Consider the following 11,719-nt stretch of genomic DNA (forward strand, 5'->3'; position numbering starts at 1 on the left):
GGCCAATCAGAGCGGGCCGATGTTCGCACGACGGAGCCCCCGGCATGTCCACGCGCGTGGCCGATGCTTTGGCAGGCCACAGGTGGGGCCGAGGTGTTCGCGACACGTGCCTCTTCGCACCCGTACCTCCGCCGCGTCGGCGAAGGCGTTGGGAGGACGTGGAGTGGCAGTGCAGTACAACAATTGGTTTCGCTGAACCGGCGTCTGTTGTCAACCGAGTTTACTTCCCACAGCCTCCACCACCTGCTGAGCGCGTGGTTGTGCGTCCATCCAGCAAAGACAAAGATCCCCGGTATAGCCTTGAGCAGACAGCTGAGTCGAGTGCTGTTAGCGAGCACTTCTGAAGGCCGCCACTGTGTGACACGAGGCGGTGGATGGCCAGCAGTCACGCCCGGCCGCCTTTGTCTCCCTGGTGGCGATGTTTTACAAATCTCACTGGGTACTCATTTTGAGGCTGAGTCGACCTAGGGGATGCCCAAGACCGGTTCAGATAATCGTCACTGGTGGTGTTGGTGGTCATGAGCTCCGAGTGCCAGCGCGCTAACCAATGCGCCACCCCTCCTCAAACACTAACGCTGCTTCCCAAGCCTGTTCAGCTGTACAGGCGATGCGGTCATTGGCGATCTGTAACTGATATGACACTGAGGGGCCACAGTGGGCTACGTCGGCTACCACCACTTTGTAGGCGCCACACCGCCCGTGATGAATGGAACAGCCGAGCGGGCCGCCGCCTTTCGCATGCAAAGTGGCGTCTTCATCATCACCATCATCGTGGAGATTGTTCAAGCTTCTTGCGGTTGTTGCTACGATGATAACCCAATAATTCAGTGATGAAATGGAGGTGAAGTTACGTGGCTTACCACGATTACAATGTTTTAGTGGTTTTATATACCGCATATGCGATAAAAAAAGAATCGATACTTATTAATAGCGGCGATGGTTTTATATATAATGAATTAGGTTGTTGGCTGCGAGGAATATATGGCGATGTTGAGGAATTATCCGTCAGCACGGCTCGGACATGGCCACCGCGGACCCCCTTCCGCCCCCTGGCTGCCCCTGGCTTCCCGCTCGCCTCCAACGGGCACGGACAATGCCGAGGCAGACGGAATCCGTGAAACAGCGGCGAGAACCAGGAGGCTCTTCCCTCGCCAATGATAGACCGAGGGGGTGCAGGCAGCGCTCGCGGTCGCGATGCAAACTATCGAGAGGGGACCGTGTCCCACCACAAAAGACAAAGATCCCCCGTGTAGCCTTAACAGACTTGTTGGGGCAAGTGCTGTTAGCGAGCACCTATGAAGGCTGACATGGAACACGAGGGGTTGGGTGGCCAGCACCACGCCGGGCCGCCTTTGTCTCCCCAGTGGCAATGATTTTACACACCGCATCAGGTACTCGTTTGAGGCTGAGTCGACCTAGGGGAGGCCCAGAACCACACACGCGCGCGCGTGTAGTAACAACTGCATTCAAGGAGCGCGAACGACAACAGACCTGGAGCCAGCAGAGTAACGAGGAGCCAGGGAAGAAGACGAAGCAGAGCCGGGGAGGATGGCGCCCAAAGCGCGGAGCTGTCCGCAGGGCTGGTAGGCGGCGGCATCACGGATGAGGTTTGCTGCTGCCGGTCGCCACTAATGAGTAATTAATGAAGTCCCCGATGAACAAACAAACAGCCTCTCCGCGCGGGGATACTACTCACGCCGCCAGCAGCAGCAGCCTGGCCATCGCACCCGGGGGATTGAACGCCGCTGTCGCCTGAGCGCGTCCCGGCTGGCGCCGCGCCGGACGCACCCAGCAGCAGGAGCAGGAGGATGGTGGTGGAGGAGGGTTGGTGGTGGAGGAGGGTTGGTGGGGGAATGCGTGAGGGTTGTTATGCGGTGCCTTAATAGCAAATGCAGCTTCAATCGCAAATAGGTTCGGCCAAATGGAACAACAAAAATCGAAAAATGCAAAGCGCGAGCCACCCTTCCCAACGGCGTCGTACAAGACCGCGTTTCACAATGCAGAGCGCGATTAAATAATAATAAATAATGAAAGTAAACGCATGCGCATTTCGAGGCGCTCTTTGTGAAAAGAGAGCCTCCAACGCCGCCTCCGCCGCGTCGTCCCTCTGAACCTCAGCATAGCGAATAGCAGCAACATCTCATCATCAACATCTCATTAGCAACGCCACTCAGAGCAGCCCAGAAACGAATAAGCCCCAACCGCAGCAGTGGAATATCCCCCCAGTCTCACCGTGGACAGCCAACCCCTCCTCCCTCCGTCTCACCCAGAGAAAACTTCACGGTGGAGCTACCACCGGCACCCGAATACCCCAGAGCGAGGTCGGGCAAGGCCCTTTCAAGGCTGATCCGCTTACCTCTGAGCTGAACATTCTCCACAGAGGTGACCTTACATGTTGTTGTACTGATATTCAAACCGACCTCATAGGCAACTTAAAGAAAGCATTCGTGATTGTAAGTGCAGTGCCACCCGAGGTATCAACACACTGTACTGTAATCGAATGACGCTTTAATTGAATGACACAGTTACAGTTCAATGTAATTCGGACTTCGCATCTACATGCAACCACATCTCAATACGTTAAACAAAACAGTGTAATCTGGGCATCTTGGGAAATAGAGGCGTATTTATTTTTGATTTAGGAGCAGTCTTTCATCGGCAGAGTCGAGGAAGGTTTTGAGCCTCCACTTGAAGATGGGCAGAGAGTGAACACGGATGGCGGTGCGAAGGAATCTCCAGCGATGGGGTGATGCGAGAGCGAGGTAGATCTCTCTCCCTCCGTGAAGGTCGACTGAAGGCTGCGGCAGAAGGTCTGGGTTTCTGGAGCAGACTGTAGCGTGAAGGGGAATACAATGAGAGGGGAGAGGCAGGCAGGAGAGAGTGCATGGAGGATCTTGAAGATGATGATGAGAGGTGTGATCTTAAAATTGATCCAAGATTGGATTGGGAGCTGATGGAGGGATTCGAGTATTGGTGCTGTGTGATGATCACCCTTACGGGTGTGAGCTGGCAATAGAATTTGAGATTGAACACGCAGTAGACTTTCGTGACCAACATTATCCATGAGTTTTTTTAGGTTAAATGTGTCGTTAAACCCGCCACCACCCGACAGCCAATTTGTAAGGTTTGGCACGTAAACAAAACGTGCCAATGAGTTCCTCGTTCAGCACCCCGCTTGAGTGTTGGAGAGTAAACACACCACAACATTTACTATTCGAGTTCGACGTTCGCCGATCATAATTAAAACTCAGCCTTATCAGGCGACAGCCAGAATGTCTCACCAAACTCCAGAATCAATGTTTTTATGAACCTTATGGCGGGACCCCGGGTTTCCATAAGCCCCCAGCTCGAACATAAACATTATATTATAATGTAAACAAAACTTAGCTATTTTTCACCAATGGGTTTTAAAGATGGTAGCAAGTTTTGTCTTGTTAAACTATGCCTTTAAAACCTGCAGTACCTCTATTTAAATACACTATCGAAAAAATAATTTACACTCCTCTGTCAATCATCGTGTTTCTCAGTGTGTATTTGTGAACACATTTTGTAAGCAGTACATAAAATAGTATGCGTTTTCAATGCGCTGTTCATATTGTAACAAACGTTTATACAAATGTTACTCTACAGAATAGTGGGTCGCCGCTCCTCTTATCCGCATTGATACGAGCGGTATGTGGGAACTATGGCTTAACCGCAAAAAAAAACCTATCTGCACAGATGCATACGGACAAAAGAAGTATTATCAAACAGGAGGAATTAACGGTGCAATGCATCTCATCTGTTAAATATCTGCAGGTAATAGGATTGTCATCGATTGATCTTGGCTGCAGACATTGGTAGGTCCCAAATAATAATGAAGATAAGAGAGCAGTTTCACTATATTATGCATTCCATTCTGATAAGTCGCGAAGGCAGTTTGAGCAGCTTTGGATAAGACTCATGATCCTGCCCATACCCGAGCATGGAGTGAATTTGCTTGTTCAGCTCTTCTGCGCATTCGTCCTCGCTGCGCTTGGACGACATGACAACAGAATGATCCGCGCCAGGTGGGTCACGGTGTTGATGTGTGCGGTGGGACGGAGTCGCCAAAAAATAATTAATTACGATTTTGACTTCCGTTTATTCGAGACCCCTGGGTCCCGCAATAAGGTTCATATGTGTAGTGACATAGAATCGGTCACGAAGCAGCATAGCGCTGGCTGCTGGCAGGGAAGGAGATCTGCAGCTCGAAGCAGCCCTGATTGACAGCAGGCCACGTGATAGACCCGAGAGGGATCTAGGGGAAAGGTTACAGAAGGGACACGTCGAGAGCCCGCTAGTAGGTTACAGATGGCCGGGGCGGAGCGAGGCCACGCTTACAGGATAAAAGGGGACCCCGAGCGGGAGCTCGGGGCTGTCGTTTTTGGTGTGGGATCCCCGTCGTCGTTGCTGTTGAAGATCGTCGCCATCGCTGCTGTCGTCTCGGGCCTTCGTCGCGGTCGTCTCCACTTGATAATTGCGCTGCTAGGCGTAGTTGGCTGTCTCAGTTCAGCACTGTCAGTGTCAGACGGCTAGCGTTGTGTGTAGGCTTGCAACCAGTGTAGAGTTGCGTATAAGCGAGAGACAGAGAATGTGTAACAGTGTAGGGTGTGTATTGTATAAAGTGTACAAAGTGTGCTCGGTGTCTAATTAAATAATTGCCTCCAAGAAGTTGAGTCTGCAAGTCAGTCACTACATATGTATCAATGTAGAACTTCTTCTGCCAACCGTGCTAATAATTTAAGGTGCGGAGGAAGGACAACAAAAAAAGTTAAATGAATGCCATGCCTTGAGCTTTCCAGAGCAATAGGGGGCGAGTTTATTCACATTGGCAACTGAAATATATCGTGAAATAAACTGTGTTCTGGGGACACAGGAGGGAGGTTAGTGATGAAATGGGATATTTGTGTTCATAACACCATTTGTGATCAGGGCCTTGCCCGAGCTGAATGGTATAACTTCATACACGTCTTCCATATCTGGTAGTGAATGTCAAGGCCAGTTATTCCATTGTCTCTCAAGTCTACGGCCAATTTGTTCAGAGAGGGCGGCTATGTGCAGTAGAGGGGCCCAGGTGGTTCTGGAAGAGGTCCAAGTCTCGAGATGACTACGATCATCCGCACCACCACCGTGCTATTGTAGTGCCCAATGGAAGAATGCTTGGGGTGCTTGAAGACAGTGCAGATATCCCACGATTTAAGCACGGCATGCGTTCTTCAAAACATGCGAGAGTGCAACGAAGTTTCGCGACTCGGACTGCGCTATTCCCAGTCACGTAACACTAAAAGTTAGGAATGCGTTTCAGGCAGTCATTTCAACTCTACTCCGAACCTAAGAATGTACACCACCTATACCACTTTTAACAATATAAACATAATCATAAATAACAAAAATATGGAAACGATTGAGTAATAACGAATTTTAAAGAAAATGTATTCATCTTATCAGGGAATTCACCAAAATATCCCGCTGCATGTTAGGATGAGTGGAGAGGCGGCGATGTGGAGGCGTTGCCGCTGCACTGCAGGGACACAGTGACGCTGTCGCGGATGGGAAACGATGCAGCCTCCTGGGTGGCTTCTCGTTTGACGATCTCGTGGCACGTGGCCGGAGTGAAATTTAAAATTCGCATATCGAAAAGTGCCCATAATTTGTCAATTGCGTTTACGCGAAATTTTGGAAGCCGACGGTTGTAGATCGAGAGATACCCGTTCACGTGTGTGCCAAATCTCAGCGAGACCGAGGATGTTAACAGTTCCCTCATGAACGAGGTCACGATTTGAGAAGTGACTTTGAAATGAACAAGACATGGCTGGTGAGGCAGAGTGATTCTGACTTTGGATCTGGTGGGGACGTCTTGTGATTTCGATGTGAGGAGTGGGTAGGAAGCTCAGGGTATTTCGCCGAGGGGGAAGTTTGTGCCGGGTGTGTGGGTGGTAAAATGGGAGTACTATTTACTAAGCTTTTTTTTATTTCACAAGGTAAGGCCCACTGAGCTATATAGCTCTTTTCAGAAGATACCTGGTTACAAATGATAGCCAAATGAATTGGTTTATCATGTGGAAAAGTAAAGCAGCCAAATACTCGAAACGCATTTTTCTAAATATGGAGAGAAAAACCGGAAAAAATCCACGGGACAACTGAGAACACGCAAACTCCAAATATACAGCAGGCGTCAGGGTCGGGATCGAACCCACGCTCTGCTGTATACTAGGCGAGGGAGTTAACATCTCGCCATCGCAGCGCCCACGTGCGTGTGCGAGAGCTGGATGAGCATTAAGTGTAGATGGCATCAGTGTGGCTGTGGGAGCACTGGGTGGTGTTGCCATGTTCGTGTGGAAAGTGATCGAAGCACTGAGGTGTGTTGCCAGGGTTGTACCGGAGGTCGCCTCGCTAAATTCTCCAGTTCCGATGACAAGATGTGAAAGTCCTATCTTAGAGCAGAGGGCTTTGACACCTGGAGGGGACTGGACCAACACCACGAGTGTCTAAACATTGGAGACTGGCCGCCAAGTAGGCTATGGTGATGAATATTGAAGCCAGGTTCAATGTAACTGTGAACCAGGGATGCAAATTTAGACGATAGGGACCGACAGCAGGATATATGTCATGAGTAAGTGAATGTTTGTATGTTTAACTTCTTTCGCACTGTACACATCCAACCGTGCTTATCGGAGGGGCGGGGTAAGGACAACACACTAAACACAAAAAGCAGCTTGTTGTATGTGTTGGGTTATGAAATTTTGATAAAAAATAATAAAAATTGTTAATTTTCCGAAAAATGCGCAAATCGCATTAATTATGTTAATGTATATTAACATGCATAAATTATGATAATGTGTGTAATTATATGCATAAATTATGATAATCATGGAGATAATCGTAGTAATTTATGCGGATGCTTGCGATTATGTTACTGTGAGCAGTTATGATAATTAGGCTTAGCTTCGTTTATCCATTGTTATATCAATCAGGATAACACGATTATCATCGATTAAACGTTTACCGATTATCTTAGTGTGTTTATGTTATTTTAGGTCTCCATTTTCATATCTCATCGCAGGATACAGTTATCAAGAATAAGATAGTTTTGCATGGACTTGGAAAGAAGCACTCGAACAGTTGGTGTTAAGCAATTTTATTCTAAACAAGCACATGACACTCTCTTATCCGAAAGCAAGTATACGTCAATAAATTCATGGACAAGATTACGCAGTAACGAAAATGAATGACTAAAAATACTTATTCATTGGCGTGATTATGCAGTTAACGAAAATGAATGACTAAACATTTCTTATTCATGTAACTCGACGGCAGCAACTGCTTTGCACGATCAGTTGATATTGAACGCACCACCTCGAAATGGCAACCTTTTTGAAACGCAAAGACATTTTTTTTTTTTAAGTCTTATTCATGTGCGTGCTGTGTGTGCGTTGTCCCCTTGTAATATTAATTAATTCTTAGAGCCGGGAGTTGTGTCGTTAGCTTGTGTGGTGTGGGAGGATACAAACAGCGGCCAGAAGTTTTCTCTGGGTTGGGCGTGGCCGCCGCGAGCCCCTGCTGCTCCCTCGCTCGGCGTGTCTCGGCTTGTGCGCTCTCTCGCTCTCCACTGCTGGACGACGAGTTGGCACGACGCTTGGTGACGCCCGGTGACGTCCGAGTCGTGCTGCTCTTGCGCTCTCTCTCCCTCTACTGCTAGATGACGAGTTGGCACGACGCTGGGTGACGCCCGGTGACGTCCGAGTCGTGCTGCTCTTGCGCTCTCTCTCCCTCTACTGCTAGATGACGAGTTGGCACGATGCTGTCCTTGAAGATGCTCGGTCGCTCGTGTTGCTCGGTGGCGCTGGGTGTCGCTCGGTGTCGCTCGGTGTCGCTCGGTGTCGCTCGGTGTCGCTCGGTGTCGCTCGGTGTCGCTCGTTCGGATGACTTTGACTCTCTTTCTCCACTGCGGGATGACGAGTCGGTTTTGGTTGATGCTGGTTGATCTGGGTGTGTATTAGACACACGGCGCATTCGATGGCGCTGTCCTCTTCCTCAGCCGTTTGACCAGGCTTTCTCCACTGCTTCGCGCTCTCTGCTTTGCTCGCTTGGTCGACGCTTGGCGATCTCCGCCCTTTTACAGGTTGATTGCTTGTCGTCACTCGTCACTCTCTCTGCTCAGTGCTTCCCTTGTTCGTGCAGCTGCCAGCTTCACTCGCACTTAACTTCGTTCTGCGAGAAGCGACACCTGCTATCGGCATCGGTGTTTCGTTTCCTCACGACGCTCCGCCAGCCGGAGCACGGCTGAAACCCAGCCCCGACCCAGGTTGAACTCAGACTTCTGCGACTCGAACGACCCCTCCTCGTTCCATCACTTCTCGAGGCACGATCTGTCCCAGCTCTCTTGTGAGCCCCGTCGCACCGCTGAGCGCGACTCGGACTGACTGCACTCAGACTGTCACCTTAACGACGTCTCGTCGTCCCATCTCTCCTCGAAGCACGATCTGCCCCAGCTCTCTTGTGAGCCCTGTCGCAACGCTGCGTCGCAAGCTGAGTTGCGAGACCGAGCACGACTCGACCCAGACTGCCTGTTCGCTGTGTGCGCCCGTGCCTAACTCAAAACGTGACTCCCCTCTCTGTGCATTCCTTGCGAGCGGGCAACAAAAACACAAACAGAGCGAGAAGAAGCAGACACCCCCGCGACCCCTCCTCGCGACCTTTCCTAACCCTCCAAGCATTCATGGGCCATCTGTTTGTGCTGCGGGGAGACAAAGACGGCCGTGTTTAACTCAAACGTGAGCACCCTCTCCTCTCTCCGCGTCTCTTGCGAGAGAAAACAAACAAAAAAAACCAGATGTTCTCGAATGTCAGCACAAACCCCCCCCTTTGTGACCTTTCTGCTCCCTTCTTGCTTGCCCTGTGTGGGTCATTCTGAGGTCAGACCCCGCTGGAAGACAAAGGTGGTCGAGGAGATGTATGCGATACATTTATGTGGTCCTGTGTGTTACATTTATTCTTTAATTATATTTTATGAGTTCCTTCGGTTTTAGTATCGTGGTTATCATTCGTCTATGTTTAATTAATATTCGTAATGATCCTCGTCACATTATTATTTTGGGGCTTCGCCAATTTTAGTTCTCCAGAGATTGGTGTTTTATTCTGAGTTATATTTTAATGTCCTGAGGTTAAATGTAACTATGTTTCCACTTAAGCTTTCTGGAATTCGTACTCTTTAGTTTTTCGGAAGGTCGTGTAGATAGGAAACATATAATTCTAAATAATATGTATGCGGTGAATACGAGTAATATAAGATAATTACTAATAAAAAAAAACCTATGGTTTGTTGGTTAATTCTCTTTGTTAAGTTTCTACTTTTCGGTTAGGAAAACGTTAAGAAAACGCGAGTGGCAACCGTTATTATCCTTTACTCTGCTCTGCACCCCCTCCGTGCATCTCAAGATGTCTTGGGAGTTCAGGTTATCGATCTTTGTCCATCTGGATGTCTCTGACCTCTCTGTGACCGACTTCTTACCAGTTTAATGGCCGTTTCACAGATTCCTGGTGTGCTTGTAGTGGGTTGTTTTCATTATTTAATTAAAAAAAATATATATATAGATATAAAAAATAAATTCTTAATTATTCTTAATATTAATAACGGAAAACAGGGCATAGATACAACAAGCTCTAAGAAATTAGTTTTCAATGTGCACGATTTAAAAGTGCGTAGTTCCAGTGGTTTCCTAATATCAGAAGAGCGTTCCAGACGGCTGCAGACGCGCATCTGAAAGCACGCGAAGCCATGACCGTCTTTGTTCGATGGCCAGCCAAATGCCGCTGCTGCTGCGAAGATAATCGGAGTTCGCGTGAAAACGCAGTACAAGTGAGACCGTACTGTGACAAACATTGCACGCGATACCAGCATTAATAATAATGCAGACAGTATACACAAGATTGACATACATTACACGTGACAAATGTGGATAAACAAGACGTGACACAATCCACCAATCAATACAAAGAAGTCCAAAGAATCAAAACAAAATAAACAAGGCAATCGATACAAACGAGACGAACGGCAGGGCGAACAAATGAGACCTCATAGATAGAGCATGCGAGTCAGAACTTGAGAATATCCGTTGGACAAAAACGTATATACAATTACTTTATTTAATAACATTGCTACATATACAGTCGACTTATAAAGCAAATTATCATCAAATGATGGAAAATGCGATTGTAAAATGGGAAACAAAGTTTACAGTTGAACTGGGATGTTGAGAATCATTCTGCATTAGTAAAAAAAGTTCAAACTATTATTTTTAAAAATGCAACATTAAGAAGAATATTAAGAAGCCTGCTACACACTGGCTACTTGCCGCCATCGCTCCGCTTGCCACGACGCTCAGTGGGTTTAACTTCCAATGGATAATTTTTCATCGGGAGTGTGAGCGAGCCTGAGAATGGGCTTGCCATTATTCCCAGCCAGATATCAGCACTTCCTCTGTTAGCCATCATGGCTTCTGGGGCAGCCTCTCCCAAGTGCTTGAATGGCACCGGTCACCACCGAAATTCGAGGTGGCTTACAACAGCAGTACTGGAGAGTGAGACCCGGGGCTATTTAGGGGCCGTCCATAAATGACGTCACGCGATTTTGGACGATTTTTGACCCCCCCCCCCCTCGTCACACGGCGTCACAAAAAGTCAGACCCCCCCCCCCCCTCAAATATGACGTCACAAAGCTCTACCCCCCCCAACCATATTTCCATTTTTAAAATAAAACATGATTCAAATCGCTTTAAACTATTGTCATTGTGGTGCGTATTTAGTGTGGCACTGCACTGATGTTGTAGGAGTGTTGTTATAACAATTAGTGTTGTTATAACAATTCTATATTTCATAATCAACGTTTTTGGGTTAGATCGCGTTATATATAAATGTGTCGTAACCCTCCACCACCCGACACGGCCAATCAGCAAAAAAGTGTCACGTTGACAAAAGACAAATAGTTCACTACTTTAGCCCACCGGTGTGTTGAAGCGTGAAACCACAACATTTACAATTTTTGAGTAAGACGCTTCGCTAGTAATTGCATCCAGCATCATCGGGCAATTCGCCAGAATGGTGAGGGGCTCTGCTCTTGCTCCCGGTCTTAAATAGAGCAGCAGCAGGGTGACGTCATCATTTAACTCATCAGGTGCAACGATTTGAGGCAGAGGGGGGGTTATTGTAATGATATACTAGATTAGTAATCAGGCAATTGTTACGATGTGAGTTGTAGATTAGTAATCAGTTGTAATGTGTGTTATTGTAATCATATGCTACGTTAGTAATCAGTTAGTTAGTATTTGTTTCCCCTATAAGGAATTGTAATATGTATTATTTAATAATACGCTTCCAGGCCGCACTAAGCCTGTAGCTGTCTGAGCAGTTAAAGTTATTTCTGTTTCTCTCAATTTCAATGGATTCTCTAATTAGTCTTTGCCAGTAGTAATTCGTTTTACACAACACTTCAACGTTATCAAAATCAATTGAGTGTAGTGATGTCACGAGCCGATTATGATAATAAAATTAAAGATTTATTAGAAGAAAGTACCTACATTAAAATTAAACGAGATCCAACTAATACTTTGGAACGTAAGACTACTGCAATCATTGCAAATTCATTAATCCCGAAGAATGAACAATGCCTAATTAAGCCAAGGGCTTCAAAACCACCGAG

General features: G+C 47.5%; 2 protein-coding genes across 7 annotated transcripts in view; both read right to left on the reverse strand.

The window, feature by feature from the left end:
- The window catches only part of LOC144951451 (uncharacterized), an 89,700-nt gene extending 87,561 nt beyond the window's left edge, over window positions 1-2,139 (reverse strand). For 3 of the 6 annotated variants that reach the window (XM_078881723.1, XM_078881721.1, XM_078881722.1), the window contains exon 1: window positions 1,492-2,138. In XM_078881723.1, coding sequence (XP_078737849.1) covers window positions 1,492-1,597 — 106 coding nt within the window. In that variant the 5' untranslated portion in view covers window positions 1,598-2,138. Of the gene's footprint in view, window positions 1-1,491 lie in introns of all 6 variants that reach the window. The other 3 variants (XM_078881719.1, XM_078881720.1, XM_078881718.1) reach the window with 2 other exon arrangements.
- The window catches only part of LOC144951462 (uncharacterized), a 138,101-nt gene extending 126,878 nt beyond the window's left edge, over window positions 1-11,223 (reverse strand). The window contains exon 1 of the mRNA XM_078881751.1: window positions 11,025-11,223. Within this exon, the coding sequence (XP_078737877.1) occupies window positions 11,025-11,102 (78 nt within the window). The 5' untranslated portion in view covers window positions 11,103-11,223. The remainder of the gene's footprint in view (window positions 1-11,024) is intronic.
- Between the last annotated feature and the right edge of the window lie 496 nt (window positions 11,224-11,719).

The sequence above is a fragment of the Lampetra fluviatilis genome, chromosome 62, assembly GCF_964198595.1.
Source record: "Lampetra fluviatilis chromosome 62, kcLamFluv1.1, whole genome shotgun sequence".
NCBI classification, from domain to species: Eukaryota; Metazoa; Chordata; class Hyperoartia; order Petromyzontiformes; family Petromyzontidae; genus Lampetra; species Lampetra fluviatilis.